This window comes from Brassica rapa, chromosome A06 (assembly GCF_000309985.2).
Source record: "Brassica rapa cultivar Chiifu-401-42 chromosome A06, CAAS_Brap_v3.01, whole genome shotgun sequence".
In the NCBI taxonomy this organism is placed as follows: domain Eukaryota; kingdom Viridiplantae; phylum Streptophyta; class Magnoliopsida; order Brassicales; family Brassicaceae; genus Brassica; species Brassica rapa.
Window position 1 is genome coordinate 17,504,280 of NC_024800.2, and position 21,869 is coordinate 17,526,148.

The following is a 21,869-nucleotide window of genomic DNA, read 5'->3' on the forward strand; positions in this document are numbered from 1 at the left end:
GAGAGAGCAATAATTAATAATGTTGGTACGGAGGAGGAACTGGTCAATAATATATATGCTACAAAGTTCTTAGGTTATGGCCCAATTGTAAACCCTATAGACAAACCCTAATGTTTAGGGTTGCATGGAATCAGAAATCAAACTTGTGATCAGAGACACCATTCTTGGCAAACGAAACAGGAAACAGTTCAAGCGCTTTAATGCAACATTGCCTTGCCTATGTGTGAGTGTTGACATTGACATGGTCTTGACTCAGGCTGGAGTTCATGCAGCAAAGCTCTGTCATGGCACTCAAGGGTGCATGTCGATGGAGACATTGTTAGTACAATAATGAATCTCCCTCCCTCCCTCCCTCCCTCTCGCTTTGTAAAACTTAGGAACAACACATCAAATTTAAAGACAGTAAATACCACTCCACACAGTTTCATTTAATGTCAGTCACACAAAGCCGTTTTATTTATACACAAACAAAGCAATTAAAAGGGATCGAAACTGCTTGTCCAAGGAAGTTCCAGTAATCAATCATCCCTGAGGACATGTTCCCAGTCCGAGTATCCAGATGGTTCAGCACCGACGTGCATCTCGTTCTGCGACTCTCTACCTACTTTCATCATCGAGTCTGGCCAGAGGTGATCACAAATTTGCGTCTTGTTTCTTGGCTGATCGTCTTCTGAATCTGAATCTGTGTCCAAGCTCTTCTGAACTTGCTCAGCTTCTCGGCGTTTTAGTATCTGAAATCTATCCATCACATCAGTCACGTGGCTGCGTCTGCCAATTTTAGCCATCTCCGAAGGTTGATGATCTGGATTATCCTCTCTCGTCTCTGTGAAGTTCTGAGAATTGAGTTTGCAATCTGTTTCCTGCGGCCTCAGAATCTGAAGCCTGTTTACAACACCAATATCTGAATCCGGGCAGTTCTGAGATTTGAGTTTGCGCTTTGTTTCCAGAAGCTTCAGAATCTGAAACCGGTCTATAACATCATCACACTTTTCCCCTGCTGTGGGCTTGACGTTCCCATGATTTTCCTGTTCTAAACCACCGGTAAAGCTTCTGGACATAAGTGAAAATACTGCATCCACGGGATTAGAGTTGAATTTAAAGCTTTGTGGTGCGTCATGACTCGTTGTCACTACATTGTTCCCACCATAGCTCCCGTGTTTGATGAGTGATTCAGTCGTCTCCTGTTCTGCAGTATTCATGATGGAAACCGATTTCGTCGGGTTAAGAAAAGGTTCCTGCATAAAGGTTGATGCATCTGCAGAGACCTCTGAGAAATGTAAAAGATGAACTGTTAAAAGTAAAAGATGACTGTAACTTGTATGTATATATAGGTCTGTCTCAGTTTGGTGTTCTGAAAAAAGTAAAAGTAAAACAAATACTTTTGAATAATATTTGCAAGATAATGTCCAGAGTAAGTTATAAAGTTACCAACCTTTATTCTGCAATTTGAGATTATCAATCTCGTTCTTGATACGATGGTAGCGAGCCATGCAAGTCGAGGAACATAAGGCAGCTTCAGTTTCGAGCCAGAGATTCTTGTACAAGAGTGTTTGTGGGTGCTTTTCTTCACCATCAGGAAATTTGGAAGTAAGTATGTTCTTAATACTCTGCAAAGTTAAGATTCCGTATAAAAGAAAGAGTTTACAAATATGGCACAGATATTATGTAAGTAAATACCTGGGTCATCTCAGTCGTATCCTTATCCACCGGTTCTTTGAGTCCAAAGCTGTCTAGTGGCTTGACATTACAGTCTTTAGCAACTACATTTGGGGCCTGAAAAGTGTATTCTTAAGCAACTAATAGCAAACAAGAACAATCAATGTATTTCATCTATCCAAAAAAAAAACGAAAACAAATAGGTCCGGAACATAGCACACAGATCAAGAATTGACCTATTCTCATGTGAAAACTCAAGTGCTGCTCATAAGAAATAAATGATGCGCTCATAGAGCATGCAAATAAGTATCTGCTTAACTTCGACCTACGATATAATTCACAAATGTCAGGGTCGAGCTGCATCACATACCTCATTAAGATCAACCACGTTTGGACATGATACATTCATAGCTGGAGTTGGAACTGATGCTTCCCCTGCTATTGTCTTGTTACTGGTGATTTTCTTTAAGCACTTGGTGAGATTCTCTACTACTTTATCAAGGTTCTCAAGTTGTTCCGGCATCAGCCAGCTCCCATTGTTGAGGCATTCATATACAAGCACTTCTGACAGATTATGCATGGCATTAATCACGGAAGAAACTCTTGGAGAAGAAGGCGGGGATGGGAAATCTCCTTCATCACTTAAATGCTTTTCAGGTGATCGGCCAGTTGAGACATCATCTCCATCAGATCTACTACTCCCTTTGATACAAAGATCTGTCAACAAACTGGTCTTCTTAGCTCTATTCATCGTATCGAACAGTTGTTCCTGGGGCTTACATGTCTCCACACCGGCTTGAACATCTTCATTAGGTTGAATAGCACTACCTTCGGAAGGGGTTTTATAGTTGACAGCTGAATAAGCAGCATAGCCATTATCCGCTTTCATTGCACCACATGGCTCACTTCCCATAGAAAACACAGTAGGAGCTGAAGGCCCCTCAGAAGATACCATGAAGTGGTTCCAGGATCTATGCTCATTGGAATTCAAATCTTCGATCGCATTCTTCAAGGAGCTCTCAGAAATACCATTCTCAATGTCAGCGACCAACGTATTCGGCATCTGATAAAGGGAGGAGACACCACTACCTTCTCGTTTTTCCTTAAACAGAGAACCCGAGGACTCGACATTGAATTGTGGCGGGAGGGAAGAACGGAGACTCCTTGAACTAGGCGAGCCAACAGTCTTCTCGGACAAAGGCTTGACATGACCAGTGGCTTCACCATATCCAAGCAACACGTCGAAATTCACCGGTTCAACAGAAGAACCGTGCAAGCTAGATTGAATATTCTCAGGTGCATCACCAAAGAATGATCTCCCATCTCCTAAACGAAGCCCAGTCTGACTTCCATCAAAGAGAGCTTCAGTTTTCATGCTAGACATTGGTAAAGACGGAACAGGTACGCAAGGCTCCACGGAAAGACCAGGGGGAGCATTCATACTCTCAGGTTTATCATAGCCATGATGATGGTAATATCCTGGACGTTTATCATCAAAAGCATTAACACCAGAAGGCGGCATAGGCTTATAGAACGGTTCCTGAGAGTTTCTGATAAGCATATCTGCTAAAGAAGCTGAGGTGTAAGGCACCCACTCATAGCGTTGCCTCTCTAAGAAATTCTCAGTGGGAAATGGCACAGCATCAGATGATGATCCCCTTGAAGGGTTAAATCCACTCGGTGAGAACAAGTCTTTATGAGAATCTTCAGCCCTGGGACCACGGTTTCCTGCAAGAACACAAATCCGTACAAAGAACTAAAACATTAGAGAGAGAAAAAAAAGATCAATGTGTTTTCACGGAGAAACAATGATCCAATAAACAGTAAACTCATTATCATACATTATTATTAACAGAGCAGGTCATGAGACGAAAAATTAGCATGTACTGAATCAAAACAAACATGGCGGGTGAAAATTCTAAAGCCGATAACATCAAATTAAATCTCTCCCCTCAAAACCCACAGTTCGAACCTATCACAGTACTATTTAAACACTAAACAGTTAAACCCCCAAATATGATTTCAAAAGGGGATTAAGATATATATATATACCAAACGATGAAGAAGGCGTCTGAGAGCGAGAATTATCACCATACGATGGATGATTGGACCAATCAGCCGGCGATCGGTGATAAGAGCCATGAGAAATCATCGGATCAAACCCTCCTTGGGTTGGATCATAGGAGGACTCAAAAGGTTGGATCGGCGGCGCAGAAGTTGGAGGATGAGGAGACGGAGAGGTAAGAAAGATCGGGTACGGTACTCCAGAGAAACCGCCGTAGCCGTAGCCGTAGCCGTAGCCATCTGCCATCGTTTCTCTCTCCCACCCCCAAAAAGTAGAAGCGACTGGTGTGATAGAAGAAAAAAAGGTGTCTCTGCAGCTAAGTTATCACTTATAATAGTTGATAATCATTGGAAGTCTCTTAATGGGCCGTTTAATGGCCCACAGAAACCATGTAATTATCTTTGACTAATTTAATGAAAAATGTTTTTTTAAGTAACAAATTAGTTATCACCACAAATCTGTAACTAAAATTAATAGTAATAAGAATTATGCAAAATTTAGAAAATCTATTTTAAAATAAAATTAATTTTATATATATATTTTGTTGTTATTTGAAAATATCTTTTAATAAAAAGTTTAAAATAAAAAAAAAACAGAAAACACATAGCTAAATATTAATCAAATAAAATTCTTAATTTTATATAATTTAAAGATGAATGATTTCTAAGATTTATTTTTAATAATAAGTTTAGTTTACAAAAAAAAAATATTCAAAAAATAATAATACGTAAAAAAATTTAAATGAAAACATAAATAATAATTTATTATTGTAATTTTTAAATTAGTAAGCATATATTAATAATAAGATGTTTATATTCACATGTGCGGGCGTACAACTAGTTGTTTAAAATATGTAAATAACAAAAAGATACAAGGAGAAATTACATGTTTACCACTTCTATGGTATCACTTTTCATTTTTACCACCACTAAAGAGACATTTTCAAAAATATCATCTTCATTAAGTGACAAAAGACTCTTATGCTCTTGTTATTATATATATAATAAATCTTTATTTAAATAAAAATATTAAAAAAAATAAAAAAAAAAATAAAAAAAATAAAAAAAAATTGTTTTCGAATTATACTTTTTCAAATTCGAAATTTTTTATAAAATTTTTTTTTCGAATTTTTTTATTTTTTCAAATTTATTTTTGAAAACGAAAATTATGTTTGAAACTATTTTTTATATATTTTTTAATTATTTATTTATATATTTATTAGAATCCTAAATTTCACATTCCAAAAACCCTATCCCACCCTTCAACTCTAAACCCTAAGTCTAGATTAGTTAACCCTAAGGGTATAATTGTCTTTTACCCTTCATTAAAGGTGAGGGTAAAAGTGGTTAGTGTAAACATGAAAACTGGTACTATGAATGTGCTATTTGTGGCAATTTCCCAAGATACAAACTAACAATTCAGACAAAAAAAAATATAACATTTAATCTCTTTTAACTTTTTATATATTTCCTGGTTGACAAAATAGATTTCCATTTGAAATTTTTTTATTGATCAACCCAAAACACTAAATGTACAAATAAATGAAAAAAACATACTGTTTAACTAAGGGGGCGACTGATTTTCCCACTACCATCCGCAAACGCATCTTTTGCGGTTGGTAGCGGTTGTCGGCAGTTTGCAACAATCACTCAAATCGCTCTAAATCGCTTCAAAATGCCCCGAATCTCATAAATTCAAAAGCTGGCTCCAGCTATCGTTTGCAGTTGCGGACGGTTGCGGGAGGGTAAAATTTTTTCTTTTTTAAAAACAATATATATACAAAAATAAAAATATTTAATAAAAATTTTAAAATTGAAATTATGAAAATATTAAAATATATCTATTCACATAAATAATAATTTATTATTGTAATTATTAAATTAGTAAGCATGTATTAATAATAAGATGCTTATATTCACATGTGCGGACGTACACCTAGTTGTTTAATAAAAAGATACAAACTAACAATTCAGACAAAAAAATATAATATTTAATCTCTTTTAACTTTTTATATATTTCCTGGTTGACAAAATAGATTTCCATTTGAATATTTTTTATTGATCAACCCAAAACACTAAATGTACAAATAAATGAAAAAAGCATACTGTTTAACTAAGTGCCTCCTTGTGAACAATCACGTCTTCATTTCTTTCGTCTCACATGTAAACCTAGGGGTGGGCATTTCGGTTTAATTATGGGTTCAGTTTGGTTTGGTTTGATTTATTTGGATCTAAAAAATCTTGAACCAAAATTAACCCAAATTAGTATGATTTGGTTTTTGTTCGGTTTGATTTGGTTCTACTTTGGTTTGTGTTTGGTTCGGTTTAATTTGGTTTTAATTGTATTTTTTAGTTCAACCGAATTAACTTTTTAGTTTTGTTCTAGTTCAACTACAAAAATATAAACATAAAAAAAAAAAAACAAATCATCATTTGATGCTAAATTATTATTTCCTTCGTATTTTTTTTTTTTTTTGACATCATTTCCTTCGTATTTAAACGTAAACCAAACATCACAATAAAATATAGAAAATGTAATTCAATAATTTTATATTATTATTTTTAAGCCTAATATAAAAATTATAAAATAACTTTCTGTTTTGATGTTAATGTATGAGATTCATATTCTTTTATTTTATTTTTAGTTGTGCTTATTTATTTATTTAAAAGTAAATGTATAAAATTATGTTTAGTTGTTTAGGCTAAATGGTTAAATATATTAAATTTAATATTATTAGTATATTTAATTAAAAAATACTTCGGGTTTTCCGGTTTGGTTTTGGGTTGATAAAATACCAAATGAAATTAACATATACTTTGGTTCGGTTTGGGTTCTGCGGGTATTCTGCCCACTCCTGGTAAACCAAACGCCAAGCCAATTTCGTATAGAATATCAAAATACAATGAAAGCAAAGCCAAGTAGATAGTAAACGGCAAGAAGTTTGTTTCCCCATCAAAATTTTCAGAAGAACACAAAGCAATTTCCAAACTAGTTATATAATAAATTTTGGAGTATCTGTGAAATTCCACAGATACATGTCAGAATGAAAAAAGAAGAGAACTTATCTATTTAAAAACATTACTGATGCAAAGTCAAGAAGTAGCCACATTATACAGTATACGCAAGTTACCCTCATAAACTGGTCCCGGATAAGGTGAAAACTGAAACCAACAACAACCACATGCAACAACAACAAAAAAGAACCACTATAAAGTATATACAACAACAAGGTTTTACGGTTTTCAGATCATCAGTGAAGCTCTGAAGTCTGCGGTTAGACTGCACACTGATATCAAGAACAGGACCGCAACAACGGCCGCCCTAAGAAGTCCTCCGTATGAACATCTCACGGATATAATCTTCTTAAACAAGAATCCGGTTCTGTTCTTTGATCTCATTAGCTTCCCCTTCTTTATAGCTTTCCCGTCCGTATCCTCAACCTGTGTAGTTACCATTTATTTGTTACCATACTAATCTCACAGAGAGTAATAATTCATGTGAAAATGGTTGTTACTCTCACCTCTCTCTTGATAGTTTGCAGACGCAACCTTCTTGAGGCGTTTCCATGGATTATATAGTCAGTGGAACAACCCTCAGGTTGTTCCCGCCGAGGCTGTAACTTGATACCAGTTCTTGAAACATCATCGCTCATGTCACCTGCCGAGCGCTGTTGCTGATACGCTGGTGCAGTCTGCAACGAATTATATATATATATATATATTAATAAGAGTTAGTTAGAGAAAACAACTGTTTTCTTAATGAAACACACACAAAATGAAGTTATGAGTTTCGAACCTGATCTGGCACAGCACCGTCGAACTCAGACGGGAAAACAAAGTCTTGATCCTCTAAATCGTCTTGGAAATCAAGAACCGAATTGAGAAAGCGGGATACATCTGTATCTTCTTCGTTTGTACCGTACTGAGTCTGAATCTGGAAGGTGTTGTCATGGTCACTAGAGCTAGGCTGAAGAAATGCGTTGAAAGAGGAGGAGGAGGATCCAAGCTCGTGTAATGGAGAGAACACTGTCAGGGACTCCAGCTCTGGAAAAGACAGCCAATCAAGATCTCCAAGCTGTGACACATCAAAATAAAAATGTCGTTTAGTTTACAAAACCACGAAGCAATGAGAATTGAGATAAGAAGAAAACTCACCTTGGAGGTTGTAGCCTCATTCCAAACACCATTACGAGAATCACCAGAGATTACAAGAGAAGACTCAGGCTTCACCCCTTGTGCTTCAACGACCACTTTAGTCTCATCTGGGGAAGATGTGGGAGACGAGACAGCTTCATCCACTAAACTCGGGTCTTGTTTCTTAAACAATTTGCATATAACAAACGGATTCTGCATTTATCAAAACAAACACATCATTAAATAACACTTACATAGTTTATTACTTATTACACCTCTAGATTTTTTAATACCTGGCCAGGGTTGGTGCCACTCAGGTCGTGCTCGGTGGCGCGATACTCGTGCATAACCCAGTTCGTTCGCGTTCCCTTAGGAGCACGACCAGAGTGAAAAACCAGGGTTCTCTTCAATCCGATAACGTTGTTCTTGCCGGATTTGATCTTCCGGTCTTTTCCTGTGGCCTTCCAATGGCCTGCGATCGTTGACCGGTTCTGTCTACTTCCGGTAGGGTACTTCCGGTCCAATGGGGAGAAGAAGAGCCACTCTGAATCTTTTGTTTTGATCGCTGAAAAATCTACAACAACCAAAAAGCTTTGATTTAGTCCACACACTACTAAAGAAGAAGAAGAAGAAGAAGAAGAAAGTTAGGTGTACCAGGTAGATCCCAAGGTTCGCATTTGCAGATATCGATCTCTCGAATGGCTTTGACGTCGTCATCGTGACCGTTTATTTTCCTGCGGAGATAGTAACGGACTAGCTCCTCGTCCGTTGGACGGAATCTTAATCCCACTGGTAAGGAATCTAGCGATAGTTCTTTAATATTCTGATTCATTGTTGCGATTTCTTTTTATTTATCAGAGATGCTATTTCAAATTTTACAGATGTTTTAAAACCTAAGATCGGGTTCTATTTGGTAAAGTGAAGAAGAAGATGTGAAGTTTGATTTTCTTTTTTTCTTTTTCTTTGGGTTTATACTTTATAGAGGTGATGCGAGCAACGCGTGAAGTGCACGCGCTTAACCGAGTACATTACGCGTATGGAAGGAAATAAAAGTACGACTTTACCCTTTACGATAGGTAAATAAGAAGTTTGATGACTCAGTAACAATTACAAGAATTAGGGGTAAAATAGGGAATTAGTATGGGGAATTCGGCCAAAAAAATCACGAACTTTGTACGAATTACCAAAATAAACCTGAACTTTTGGACTGACCAAAAAAATACCAAACTTTTCATTGATTTTAAAATTTATTAACAATGTCTTTATTGACTTGCCAATTTAGCACGCCGTTAGCAAACTTAACAAAACAAAAATTGACGTCGTTTATTGTTTCGTTAACTGAAACGACGTCGTTTTTGTTTTACATGATCTGAAAATAAAAACAAGTAAAACCCTGGATTCGAACTCGGGTTGCTTGGGTGAAATGATAATGTATTTAACCACTGGGCTAAAGGCGTTTTCAATATAGTTCCAAACACATTTAACTTTATTTGGTACTCACTAAATATAAAAAGTTCTCTAAAAACATAAAAGATCTTTAAAATTACAAAATATTGAAAAATAAAGATTTTGTAAAAAACAAATTGAACTTAGAAATATTTTTTTTCTTTAAATAATCAAAACATTTCCAAAAAAATTCATTTTTTAAAATTAAATTAAAAATTGAAAAATAAAGAATTTTTTTATAAAATTAATTTTGAAATTAAAATAATTATTTTTCTTTAAAAAACAAAAATCTTCCAAAATTTTCAATTTTTTAAAATTAAATTAAAAATTGAAAAAATAAACAATTTTTTATAAAATTAATTTTGAAACTAAAATAATTATTTTTCTATTAAAAAAAAATCTTCCAAAATTTTCAACTTTTTTAAAAATTTAATTTTTAGCTGATAATTGTAACTTAATTTTTTGCATTTTCTTTGATTTTTTAAAAATTTTGGATTTTTTTTTAAAGAAAATTTTGGAAGATTTTTGATTTTTTAAAGAAAGAAAAAGTTTATTTTTAATTTCAAAATTAAATTTACAAAAAATAATTATTTTTCAATTTTTTGGAAATTTAAAAAATTTTCAAAAGTTTTTAGAGAATTTTTTGAGTTTATGAGAAATTAGGGTTATGTTTTGTTTTATTTCAATCATCCACGTCTTTTGATCAATAAAAAGAAATTTGTATCTAATCTTTCAAAAAGTCTCACTAGCCCAGTGGCAAAACTCTCCTCTGTTAAGTCTAAGAGTGTGTGGGTTCGAGTCTGACCAGCAACAATTTTAATATTTTGTCTTAAACAAAAGAACTGAATGAAACGACGTCGTTTCACTAAACAGTACTCCCTCCGTTCCTAAAAAATGTATTTTCTAGAAAAAAATTTTGTTTTAAAAAGATACATTTTTTACTTTTTCAATGTATGATTTTATGAAAAATTGTAAGTTTCAAAAAAATTAATGGTGTTTATTGAATTTCTATTGGCTTAAAGTTGTGGAAAATTGTTATTCACAAAAAACAATACATATTTAATGAGTTTTCTTAATATATGTGAAAATTCTAGAATATGCATCTTTTAAAAACAGAGGGAGTAGTATTTAACGGTGGGTTAACACAGTTTTAACTGTCGGTTAACGGTTTGTTATTTTGGTCAGTCAATCGTAAGTTTTTTAATAAACTAAAAAAATCAACGAAAGTTTAGGATTTTATTGGCCAGGCTCGAGTACATGTTTATTTTGGCAATTCGTGTAAAGTTCGTGCTTTTTTTGGCCGAATGACATGTTGGTAAGTGTTATGTCAGATAACAAATGGCATGATGACAGGTGGAAGAGGGATTGAAGTTTCGCTGTCGGTCTCTCAGATGTTGAGTTTCTCGGAAGGTTCGATTTCTTGATCTTGACTTTTTGAGGGAAGTTGTCTTTTTTTTTATTCTCTGAATATTCGAAACTTTCCACGATCTTTATTATGAAGCACGCAGCAGCAACCATTTGAGTATGTTAGGGAGCACTTTCGTCTGGCCTACTGTAGCGAAAACGTTAATTAGTTTTTTATAAACGTTAATTAGTTGTAATAACGTTCTAATTTCCCCAGATTAGAAGAAACTGAAGTTAGTGATATTACCGTTTCTTATATACTACCAAAAAAGGACCTTGACGACAATGAAAGAACAAAAAAATTGTTGCAGACGTGGTCACGTGTCTTGGCTTCACAAACTTTTAAATATGGACTACAACTTGCATGATGAGGAGCAATAAGGTATGAGTTTCCTTATTGCAGGGTGCGAGCAGCTACGCAGATTCAAGTTGCCTGGAGATACAGAAAGAGACGGCTCGGGGAGTTAACTCCTTTTTTTTTTGTCTGCAAGCTCAGGGAGAACTCATTACTCAAAAGAAACAATACTAGTTATTCAAAAGACATTGACAAAGCTTTACACATAAAGAAAAGTAATTACTTTATTTGACTAAACCCGTATTTTATTCTGCCTCTAAAGTTGAACTTGAACCAAACTTGGAAGATAATCAGTATTTTAATTTAGTTAGATACAGTAAACTATAGGAACGACTAAAAACAGGGCGAAAATCTCGTGGTCCACAAAACTTCTTCCATAAGTCTGAGTTTGACCATATCAATTTCAAATACAGAAACCCTAAATTTGCTCATGAGTCTATCTGTTAATCTCTAATATAAGTCTCTAACCTTCTGTAGATAACTAATCTTAGCAATCTCCAAATTAAATTTCTCAGCACAGAAGACTAGATCGAAGGCTTTCCATAAAGTTCGGACCCGTCTTCATCTATTTAACCCGAACCATGTCCTCTTCATCTGTTCAGTCCTCGGGTCAACAATAAAATATTGTGTAATTTTTTCACTTTGCACAGCCTAAACCCAACCAAAACAACAACCAAAAAGAAAACTAAATAATGGGTGGCTGTGCAAGTAGACCCAAGGAATCAGACATGAACAACGAAGAAAGCTCTGTTCCTAACAAGCCTGTTTCTGAAACCGTTGTACAAGAAAACAACACAGAAGAAAGCAGTGAGAAACAGAACCAGACAGAGACTGAAACAACTTCTGTCGAACCTAAAGAAGCATCTGAGGTCGAGCCGACTAAGGAAACATCTCCTGCTGCTGAGCCAGAGGTTGCAGCGGCCGTGGAAGAGTCATCTTCTGCTGGTGAGGCTGCAGCACCGGAGAATGTGGCTGCAACAGAAAACGCTGAAGCAGCGGTGGAGGCGGTTGTCGTTGCCACACCGGAAAAGGTTGAGGTTGACGTGGAAGCCACGAAAACGGCCGAGGCTGAACCGGTTAAAGAAGAGAAAGAAGCGGTTGTCGCTGTTTGATTGATTAAATCTGTGAGAATATTTTGAATGTTGTTGTATACCACTTTGATTCGATTTGCTACTAATTGATTTAATCGGCTTCGTTTGTTCTTTGTATTTCACAATGATTATTCTTTGATTCAGTTAATTATTAATCAGTTTTGCTTTGTGAAAAATTATAATCAGCATTTCTTTAGCCGATTTGGTATTTTAGTGTTTGAATTAAGATGTGGGCTTCTATTCTCGGTAAGTCTTTTTGTAAAACTAATCTACACAGTCACAGACTTCTTGCGAAATTGAGAAGACTTCATCTAACAGTAAATAAGACTTATCGGGAAGTCTTACAAAAAGTTAAATTTCTAACAAATTTCGGTTAATTTCAAAACTAATATGTTTATCCGAGAAGACTTTTCGTTTTTTTTTTAACAAAGAAAAGTTAGAAAAGTTTTCTAGGCAATTCATCTAGAGAAGTCTTATTCGCAAATAAATCTGAAAAAAAAATTTGATTCATGCATTGAACTTGTGAGATAACTTGCTTACCATCATCTCAAAACACACAACTTCACAACGAAAGTGACCCACTCGTGAATGATCAAGAATCATGAAATTCAATGTTTATATGATCCCTTACAAAGTTTAGAATCAAAATCGTGGTTTTTTTGATGAATGTAAAAAGAAAATGAAAGATATGTGAATTATGTGCATAAGAAATGAGATAGTAAGAGTAAAAATCAAATTTTTGGTGCATTAATAGCTTCATATTGGTTGTTCTTGATGAATATGAGGATGATAGAGTAAAACACTCATTTTCAGAAAAACAATGGTGTTTCGTGAATATCTAACTTCTAAGGTGAATAGGGCAAATGAAATTTTCAAAAAAACGTGAATACTTTTGGGGTTGACTCCAAATTTTGAGTAATATTTGAAAAAACCCCAAAATTGTTTTTACATTATTAGTTAATTAATTAATTTATTTACCATTATTGTTAGAAATAAAACCATTTCTTAATTTAAAATAAAAGAGACCAAAATTTTATATCATTTACTAACTCTCTTGGTTGGTATAGCTTATGATAAAGCAGTAACCAGTATGCTATAGAAGAATTATGATATCACTAATATATTTAGTAAAGTTCTTGGTCAAGCAGTAAATTATTCATATATAAGATTATAATAAAAAGTAATATATGATATATAATTTCTTTATTTATAGATAATATAAATATATTTATATCTAATATTATATTTATTAGTTTTATATTTTTGTTATTAAAGTAATGAAAATTATATTTTAAAAGTGAAATATTATTGTTTTAAAAATTTAATATTTTAATATTATAAAAATTAAAATTAATTTTGGATATAAAATAATTTTTTAATGTTTTGATATAAAATAAAATAAAGTACATATAATTATTTTAAAGATATATAAATTCAAAATGCAAATACTCTTCGAAAGATCAATATGAGAATTGAGTAAAAACATTTAGTGAACATTAACATCTTGTAAATACTTTGTAAATGTTTTTGTAAATACTTTTTTAACAAATATTGATGGTATAATAAGAAACATACTAATAAAAAACAACTTTCTATCCAAGCTTCCCTTTGCGATAAAATAAACATAAATGCCACTGAACCTTTGTTTGCTTGCTGGAGTTTCCCTTGAAATGGTCTCAATCCCTACCATAGAATATGGGTTCGTCTTCACAAAGATGGGTTCGTTTTCACAACCTCTGTCTTATAATCGTATATGCGAGAGGTGTATTTTATGGCCTATTTTTCTTTCTCAGTATAGTTTTGATCTAGCTTTTGCACATTGCTCCTCGATGACAATTAAATTGAATTCTCTCTTTATTTCATCAGCCTTTTTTTTTTGTGAACTTCAGGTTTACCTTTAATCTCTTTTCAAATATTGAAGCAATTAATGACATTATAACATCTTTGAGTGGCCCGATCTCAAATATATATGCTCATTGATGTATAGTTTGATCTACATTTTGTGCTTCCTTCTCTCATTAGAGAAATACACTCTCCATAGACACTATGTCTCTTTGTCTGAACATTTAACCAAACTGTTTCGATGAAGACTTGTAAAGCTTAATGTCGTATCTAGTATCTAGTCCGTAAAGAGTACCTTAGCAAAGCAACCTTAAAGGCAGCATCACTGTCAAACGTCTTCTCCAAAACAGTAGCGGAGCTACTCCTGACATGAGAAAGACCACAAGCATTTTTCTAAAACTTGGCCTATTTTGTATATTTTTTTACTAAAATACCATATATATCAATAATTTGTTTTAAAAAGGCTGGGTTTTCCAAGTTTTTTGGATGGGCTGTAAGCTGGTGCTTGGCGTACTTCCCATCAGGGCTGGCATTGCTCCAGAAACAAGAACTCTTCTGTAACGACCCGATCCCGGTTTTGGAGTTTGTTAGCCAGCTAAGTCATATGCATTTACCTGTAAGACAATTATTTGCCTATAAATACCTACCTCTACATTGATTTCTCCTTTTGCAACAAGGAAATAAAACTCAGAAGTTAGAGAGAAGAAGAAATGAGAGAGAGAGAGAGAGAGAGAGAGTGAGAGAAAGAAAGATAAAAACCAATGCATGTTGCCACCAGAGATCGCCGGAACCACCACACGCCAGCACATCGCCAAGCTCGTCATCACCATCAACCGCAGCTTAGAATCGCCGGAAACCGCCGCCTCTTAAGCTTTGTTTTCGTCCGTTCAGTAAATCAGCTATATCTCCATAACCGTTGAGAATCTCTCGCATGCAAGACCATCATCGTGTTCCTCTCGTCGAGACGAAGCCGTAGACACCGACCACGCCGCAATCGGAGTTCAGACGAAGCCGTACGCGCCTCCAAAAGTTACGCCGACTGCGCGCGTTTCTTCCACGCGCCGCCGCCGGATATCGCCTCCGCCGTCTTCCGCCACCGTCCTCCGCCGCATCTCCGCCGCTGCCAGAAGTCGCCTCCGCCGCAGCTCCGCCGCCGCCGGGAATCGCCTCCGCCGTCGCCGCCGACAAACTTTCCGGTAAGACGCCGCCGCCCTCCGCCGTCGCGGCCGGTGACCGACACCGGTGACTCGCCGGTGACTCGGTCAACTCGGCCGAGTCAGCTCAGCGAGTCAAGTCGGTTGACTCGGTAAACCGGTTGGTTGACTGGTTTGACCGGTTTAAATTAATTTCGTTCGGTTAAAGTAAACCGGCCGGTTATGTCAAATCGATTTCTGGTCAAGAGTTGACCGGATTGACCTTTGACCAGCGAGTTGACTTTTTCGCAAACCTTGACCAGTCCCGTTTTTAACCGTTCGAAAGGCGTCTGACTCAGAATTTCGATCTGATTTCAGATATGGAGTCTATTTGAGCAGCTGGAGTTCATAAACACTATTTTTCTATTGCTAAGGTGAGGGTCTATTCCCGAACTCCTCTTACACGGCTTAGGACCTCGAATAAATATAACTTATTTCTAATGTGTTCCGTCTGCTTGAAATCGAGTCTGTCATTGCTTGTTTAGTTATTAGGTTCTTTGCATAAACCGGAACTAGGGGGCTAGAGATTCAACATTGATTGCTTCACTTAATGTAAATCTTAGCTAGGATTGTTTTTGTGTGGAGACGGATACAGAGACGGACTTCTGTATGCCGGATTGTATGAGGTTATGGCCAACTTTAGTCGACCGGTTGAGCTGTAGCCTGGAAGTGTCGATAAATCGTCCACGGGCGGTGTCCGAGCACTATCTCGAGTTGTGTTGTTTGGCCTGTTAGTGGGCGGCGAGTGTGCACCTCGCTAGGACCATTGTTTGTTGCTTGGGTACTTTAGGTACCGTGTTTGACATGCATTAGAATTAATTTATATTTATTCGGAGTGCTATGTCCGGGTCCATGGACTTCGGGGTAGCATCCCCCATACCTCATTGGGCGATTCACCTATCGCTCACCCCCTCACTCTTCCCTTTTTCAGGTGAGACAAATAAGTATGTGATATTTGGACGGACTTGGTGCTACTGGACTTTTCTTTCGGATTTTATTTGGGCTTGGGTGAGCGTTATTGGGTTTATGGGCTTTTATATTATGGGATATTGTTGGTGGCCCGTCGTCCTTAGTGAGAAGGAGACGGATGTCACATTGTTGTATGATGACGCGTCGGTGGTGACACGCTGTCCTCCAGATAGGAGGTGACGGGTGTCGCAATTTTGGTATCAGAGCGGGGTTCCATCCCGGTTCCGTCCGGGATGGCGGTCAGGGGATTCGGTTTTCATCGGTTTTCAACGTTCTTTTTGTTTTTTTTAAAAAAATATTTATTAATATATTTCGAAATTCTTTTAGCACCATTCTGTCCATTAATTACTAACTCAAATGTCTCTTTCTATGACGATGAGTAAAATCATCGTCATTCGTCCTTCGACTAACAGGGTTCTCGCCAGATGTTCAGCAGTTGGGCGATGTTTAAGTTCTTCAGTTTTCTCAAGAGTTATCAGTTTCTTCGGTCATGATTTCGAGGTTATCCAGGAGTGGATATGTGACGTTTCTGCCACCAGCCCACTTCAAGCAATCGTTCCACGAGTTTTGTTACTGGAGATTATGTGATGTGAGGTATGAGCCATTGGTTGGCATGTGTACGAGTATATTATCTATTTTGGAGGTATATTTGTCTTGTGAACTCGTGGAGATCGCTTTTGAATTGGGATGTGCCGGTTCGGATAGCTGACATATGACATTGGGAGCTATTTATATTCATGGTGTCGCACCAGTTATGCTTGGTGGAGTCGAGTTATCTGGAGCCCCTCAGAGAGATGGAGCAGAGTTTTATGATGTTATTGTTTTTTTTTTTTTGGGATGGATTGGTTGTCACGACATCGAGTAGTGTTGGATTGCCTGAAGGCACGAGTTTATATTGCTGGAGCAGATGAAATTTTTATTGCATGCATGCTACATACTGAGGAGTTATGGAATATAAGAACAAAGAAATTTTCGGCAACCATTTCGATGGTTAAGGATGATGGACAGCATGAGCTGCAGGATCTTCCGGTTATTGCAGAGTATGAGGATATATTTGTGACCTTTGGAACGGTCACTACAAGACACATGAGACGCTCTTGCGAATTGTTTGGAGCAAACATCAATGGTTTCACGAGTTTCTTATCATCTATCACGAGCAGGGATGACCGAGTTGAGAAAGCAATTGGAGGAACTCTTTGATAAGGGATTTATCAGATTGCTTACATCACCATGGAGAGCATCATTGTTGTTGTAAAGAAGAAAGGTGGGAGTTTCAGATTTTTGTATCGACTACATAGACTTGAACATGGTAACCATCGTATTGATGAGTAGTTATATGAGATTAATGGAGGTTCATCGTTCTCGAAGTTTGTCTTGGCATCAGGATACCATCAGTTTGCTATAGCTGAGGAGTATGTACGGAATGCAGATTTCTGTTATGGATATTATGAGTTCATAGTGATACCATTTGGGTCGACAAAGGCACCGTTGCATTCATGAAGATATGAATGACGTTTTCGTGAACATTTGGATAGGTGTGCGATTGTATTCATCAACGACATCCTGGTTATTTTGGAGTAGAAAGGAGATTTATAAGCATTTCGCGGATTGCGTTGGATAAGCTTGGAGAGCATCAGTTGTTCGCTACGTTGAGGAATTGTAGCTTCTGGCAGAGGAATGTTGAATTTTTGGGTAACATGGTTTTGGAAGCAAAATTTTGATTGATCCAAAGAAGATTAATACCGTTCCGGGAAGGTCGAAACTTAAGAACACTACAGAGATCTACCGTTCTTTTTGGGTTAACAGTGTACTACTAGAAGTTCATCAAGGGTTTCACCGTTATAGTAATGTTGAAGATACAGTCTACATGTAAAGACGTTAAGTGTGGTTGGATAGATTTTTGTTTGAGGAGTTCACTGAATAGAAGCACAACTAATGAAGACACTAATTTTGGTTCTGCAGAGGCTGAGGCTTACTCTGATGTGTCAGATACTGGCTTGGATTTAAATTGAGGTAAGAAGATTAAGTCATTCATATGCATCACGCCAGAGAGGTTGTAGTGGTAATTACGTTATAGTTTTGGAGATCGTAATTGTACGAGAAGGAAGTCCAGATTCTATGGGATCATTAGAGTCTGACATTTATCTACACATTAAAAATTACAATTTGGCAGTGCAGTCGGAATGAGTTTGTAGCAGGCTGCAGTTTGGATATCGCATGCCATCTGGTAAGGACAACCAGGTGACAAATGTCTTGGGTAGGCATATGAGCGACGTATTTGGAACAAAGGAAGGTCAGGAGTTTACTGGGACAGTTGCTAGTCTCAAATTGTGTGTCGTATTGTCAAGGGAAAGACATATTGCCTTGAGGATTGGAGCATGCAGTTTTGCTATGGAAGATACACCATGCGCAGGTTAGCGTTATGGTTTTCGTTGAATAGATCGAGATTGAGAATATTGGAGATCATACAGCTTTGAGCAGGACGTACCTATATCGAAACCGAGTTTGTGTGTTGGACGATAAGCTGTTAAGAAAAGGGATCTTACAGCAAACACATCACTTATGTTACTCTACCCATCGGAAATAATAAGGAGTTCAAAGATATTAAGCGTTACTATCATTGACCTATTATGAAAAGATTGTAGCCACATTGCGTCGCAAGGATATGTAAGTCAGCTGGTTTTCCATGAGGATTATATACGGTTCAGGTTATTGTTGAGCATGCTTTTGACAAAGTGGAATGAGACATGGTGATTATGAATATCGTTACTGGATTTTTAAATCACCGTATGTGGAAAGGATGCCATATGGGTAGTCATGGATAGACTTACCGAGTGAATCCATCTCCTAAATAATTTAGAAGGCAGAGAGAGCTGATCAGTTGGTGCAGATTTTCATCAACATGATTTTGAGGTTGCATGAAGCTCTTGTCAACATTGTATCGGATTGGGATTCAAAGTTCACCTCTACATTTTGGATTCATTCAGAAGGCGTTTGGGACAAGCGTTCACAAGAATACAACTTATTATCAACATACAAATGGTCAGAGGACTACTCAGAACTTAAAGGATATATTCAGGGATTGCGTCTTCCAATGGGATGGAAGTTCAGAAAGCATCGACCTCTAATAGAGTTTACCTATATCGACAATTATCATTCAAGCATTGAGATGGACAGTACGAGGCTGTTTATGGTAGGCTTTATCGTATACCACTTTGTTGGACCAAAGTGGGGGAGCGACATGAGTTAAAATTACTAATGGTTCAAGAGACGGTAGAGCAAATAGATATGCTCAAAAATTGGCTTTGGGAAGCACATAACGTCAGATAATTTATGCAGCTAAGCGCCATAAAGATTTGGAGTTACATATAGGTTATTTAGTATACCTGAAAATAAGGACATTTCAGGAGGGATCTAAGACTCAGAAGCTAAAGGAACCAAGGTACATGGGATTGTATCCTTCGAAGGAGCGGATTAGAGCAGTTGCTTGCAGCTGTTTTATTAGCAGTGTATCAGATTTTTACAACGTGGTTCATGTGTCAGCATTGAGAAAAGTTGAAAGAAGACCAGAATTATTTTGCAGCAGACGCCAAATCACCGCAAGAAGATTGTACTCGCCTTGTCAGCTAGTGTAGAATTCAGATCATCAAGCGAAAGCAGTTTAGAGAAAATCGACTGTGTTTGTCAGAGTATGTTGAGAGTGAGATGAGACCTGAGAAAGCGAGCATATTGATTATTCAAGTTCGTTTCAATGATGTTGGGGAATTAACGGACGACTCGAATTCGGGGACGAATTCTTTGTAGTGGGGGAGAATTGTAACGACCCGATCCCGGTTTTGGAGTTTGTTAGCCAGCTAAGTCATATGCATTTACCTGTAAGACAATTATTTGCCTATAAATACCTACCTCTACATTGATTTCTCCTTTTGCAACAAGAAAATAAAACTCAGAAGTTAGAGAGAAGAAGAAATGAGAGAGAGAGAGAGAGAGAGAGTGAGAGAAAGAAAGATAAAAACCAATGCATGTTGCCACCAGAGATCGCCGGAACCACCACACGCCAGCACATCGCCAAGCTCGTCATCACCATCAACCGCAGCTTAGAATCGCCGGAAACCGCCGCCTCTTAAGCTTTGTTTTCGTCCGTTCAGTAAATCAGCTATATCTCCATAACCGTTGAGAATCTCTCGCATGCAAGACCATCATCGTGTTCCTCTCGTCGAGACGAAGCCGTAGACACCGACCACGCCGCAATCGGAGTTCAGACGAAGCCGTACGCGCCTCCAAAAGTTACGCCGACTGCGCGCGTTTCTTCCACGCGCCGCCGCCGGATATCGCCTCCGCCGTCTTCCGCCACCGTCCTCCGCCGCATCTCCGCCGCTGCCAGAAGTCGCCTCCGCCGCAGCTCCGCCGCCGCCGGGAATCGCCTCCGCCGTCGCCGCCGACAAACTTTCCGGTAAGACGCCGCCGCCCTCCGCCGTCGCGGCCGGTGACCGACACCGGTGACTCGCCGGTGACTCGGTCAACTCGGCCGAGTCAGCTCAGCGAGTCAAGTCGGTTGACTCGGTAAACCGGTTGGTTGACTGGTTTGACCGGTTTAAATTAATTTCGTTCGGTTAAAGTAAACCGGCCGGTTATGTCAAATCGATTTCTGGTCAAGAGTTGACCGGATTGACCTTTGACCAGCGAGTTGACTTTTTCGCAAACCTTGACCAGTCCCGTTTTTAACCGTTCGAAAGGCGTCTGACTCAGAATTTCGATCTGATTTCAGATATGGAGTCTATTTGAGCAGCTGGAGTTCATAAACACTATTTTTCTATTGCTAAGGTGAGGGTCTATTCCCGAACTCCTCTTACACGGCTTAGGACCTCGAATAAGTATAACTTATTTCTAATGTGTTCCGTCTGCTTGAAATCGAGTCTGTCATTGCTTGTTTAGTTATTAGGTTCTTTGCATAAACCGGAACTAGGGGGCTAGATGATTCAATATTGATTGTTCACTTAATGTAAAATCTTAGCTAGGATTGTTTTTGTGTGGAGACGGATACAGAGACGGACTTCTGTATGCCGGATTGTATGAGGTTATGGCCAACTTAGTCGACCGGTTGAGCTGTAGCCTGGAAGTGTCGATAAATCGTCCACGGGCGGTGTCCGAGCACTATCTCGAGTTGTGTTATGTTTTTGGCCTGTTAGTGGGCGGCGAGTGTGCACCTCGCTAGGACCATTGTTTGTTGCTTGGGTACTTTAGGTACCGTGTTTGACATGCATTAGAATTAATTTATATTTATTCGGAGTGCTATGTCCGGGTCCATGGACTTCGGGGTAGCATCCCCCATACCTCATTGGGCGATTCACCTATCGCTCACCCCCTCACTCTTCCCCTTTTTCAGGTGAGACAAATAAGTATGTGATATTTGGACGGACTTGGTGCTACTGGACTTTTCTTTCGGATTTTATTTGGGCTTGGGTGAGCGTTATTGGGTTTATGGGCTTTTATATTATGGGATATTGTTGGTGGCCCGTCGTCCTTAGTGAGAAGGAGACGGATGTCACATTGTTGTATGATGACGCGTCGGTGGTGACACGCTGTCCTCCAGATAGGAGGTGACGGGTGTCGCATCTTCATTGTCGACTGTGTTGGCACAAATCTCTTTACGCACCACAGCTTCTTCATCGTCATAAGATGATAACGAGTCGTGAATAATATCTTCATCCCATA

The 21,869-nt window shown here is 37.7% G+C and overlaps 3 protein-coding genes across 3 annotated transcripts; 1 reads left to right on the top strand and 2 right to left on the bottom strand.

The window, feature by feature from the left end:
• Positions 1 to 372: 372 nt before the first annotated feature.
• Positions 373 to 4,030, bottom strand: LOC103873486. The gene is made up of 5 exons (XM_009151893.3): positions 3,709 to 4,030; positions 2,027 to 3,384; positions 1,678 to 1,773; positions 1,433 to 1,607; positions 373 to 1,267 (listed from the first exon to the last, which is right to left on the bottom strand). Exons 1-5 carry the CDS (start codon positions 3,965 to 3,967, stop codon positions 519 to 521), a joined length of 2,637 nt encoding a protein of 878 aa, XP_009150141.1. The 5' UTR covers positions 3,968 to 4,030; the 3' UTR covers positions 373 to 518.
• A 2,735-nt stretch (positions 4,031 to 6,765) lies between these two features.
• On the bottom strand, positions 6,766 to 8,813 carry LOC103873485 (NAC domain-containing protein 62). The gene is made up of 6 exons (XM_009151892.2): positions 8,509 to 8,813; positions 8,148 to 8,428; positions 7,876 to 8,067; positions 7,517 to 7,795; positions 7,242 to 7,412; positions 6,766 to 7,161 (listed from the first exon to the last, which is right to left on the bottom strand). Exons 1-6 carry the CDS (start codon positions 8,684 to 8,686, stop codon positions 6,964 to 6,966), a joined length of 1,299 nt encoding a protein of 432 aa, XP_009150140.1. The 5' UTR covers positions 8,687 to 8,813; the 3' UTR covers positions 6,766 to 6,963.
• A 2,830-nt stretch (positions 8,814 to 11,643) lies between these two features.
• LOC103873484 (neurofilament heavy polypeptide-like) lies at positions 11,644 to 12,351 on the top strand. The gene has a single exon (XM_009151891.3). It carries the CDS (start codon positions 11,752 to 11,754, stop codon positions 12,169 to 12,171), a length of 420 nt encoding a protein of 139 aa, XP_009150139.1. The 5' UTR covers positions 11,644 to 11,751; the 3' UTR covers positions 12,172 to 12,351.
• The last annotated feature ends 9,518 nt before the right edge of the window (positions 12,352 to 21,869 follow it).

Bases quoted from the DNA above. Each gene is read 5' to 3' on its own strand.
- LOC103873486 (XM_009151893.3), bottom strand. From the start codon at position 3,967: ATGGCAGATGGCTACGGCTACGGCTACGGCTACGGCGGTTTCTCTGGA. The intron at 3,385-3,708 runs GTATATATATAT...GTGTTCTTGCAG, and splicing joins GACGCCTTCTTCATCGTTTG to GAAACCGTGGTCCCAGGGCT. The intron at 1,608-1,677 runs GTATTTACTTAC...TTAACTTTGCAG, and splicing joins ATACGACTGAGATGACCCAG to AGTATTAAGAACATACTTAC.
- LOC103873485 (XM_009151892.2), bottom strand. From the start codon at position 8,686: ATGAATCAGAATATTAAAGAACTATCGCTAGATTCCTTACCAGTGGGA. The intron at 8,429-8,508 runs GTACACCTAACT...TGGTTGTTGTAG, and splicing joins CGAACCTTGGGATCTACCTG to ATTTTTCAGCGATCAAAACA. The intron at 7,162-7,241 runs GTGAGAGTAACA...GTAACTACACAG, and splicing joins TGCAAACTATCAAGAGAGAG to GTTGAGGATACGGACGGGAA.
- LOC103873484 (XM_009151891.3), top strand. From the start codon at position 11,752: ATGGGTGGCTGTGCAAGTAGACCCAAGGAATCAGACATGAACAACGAA.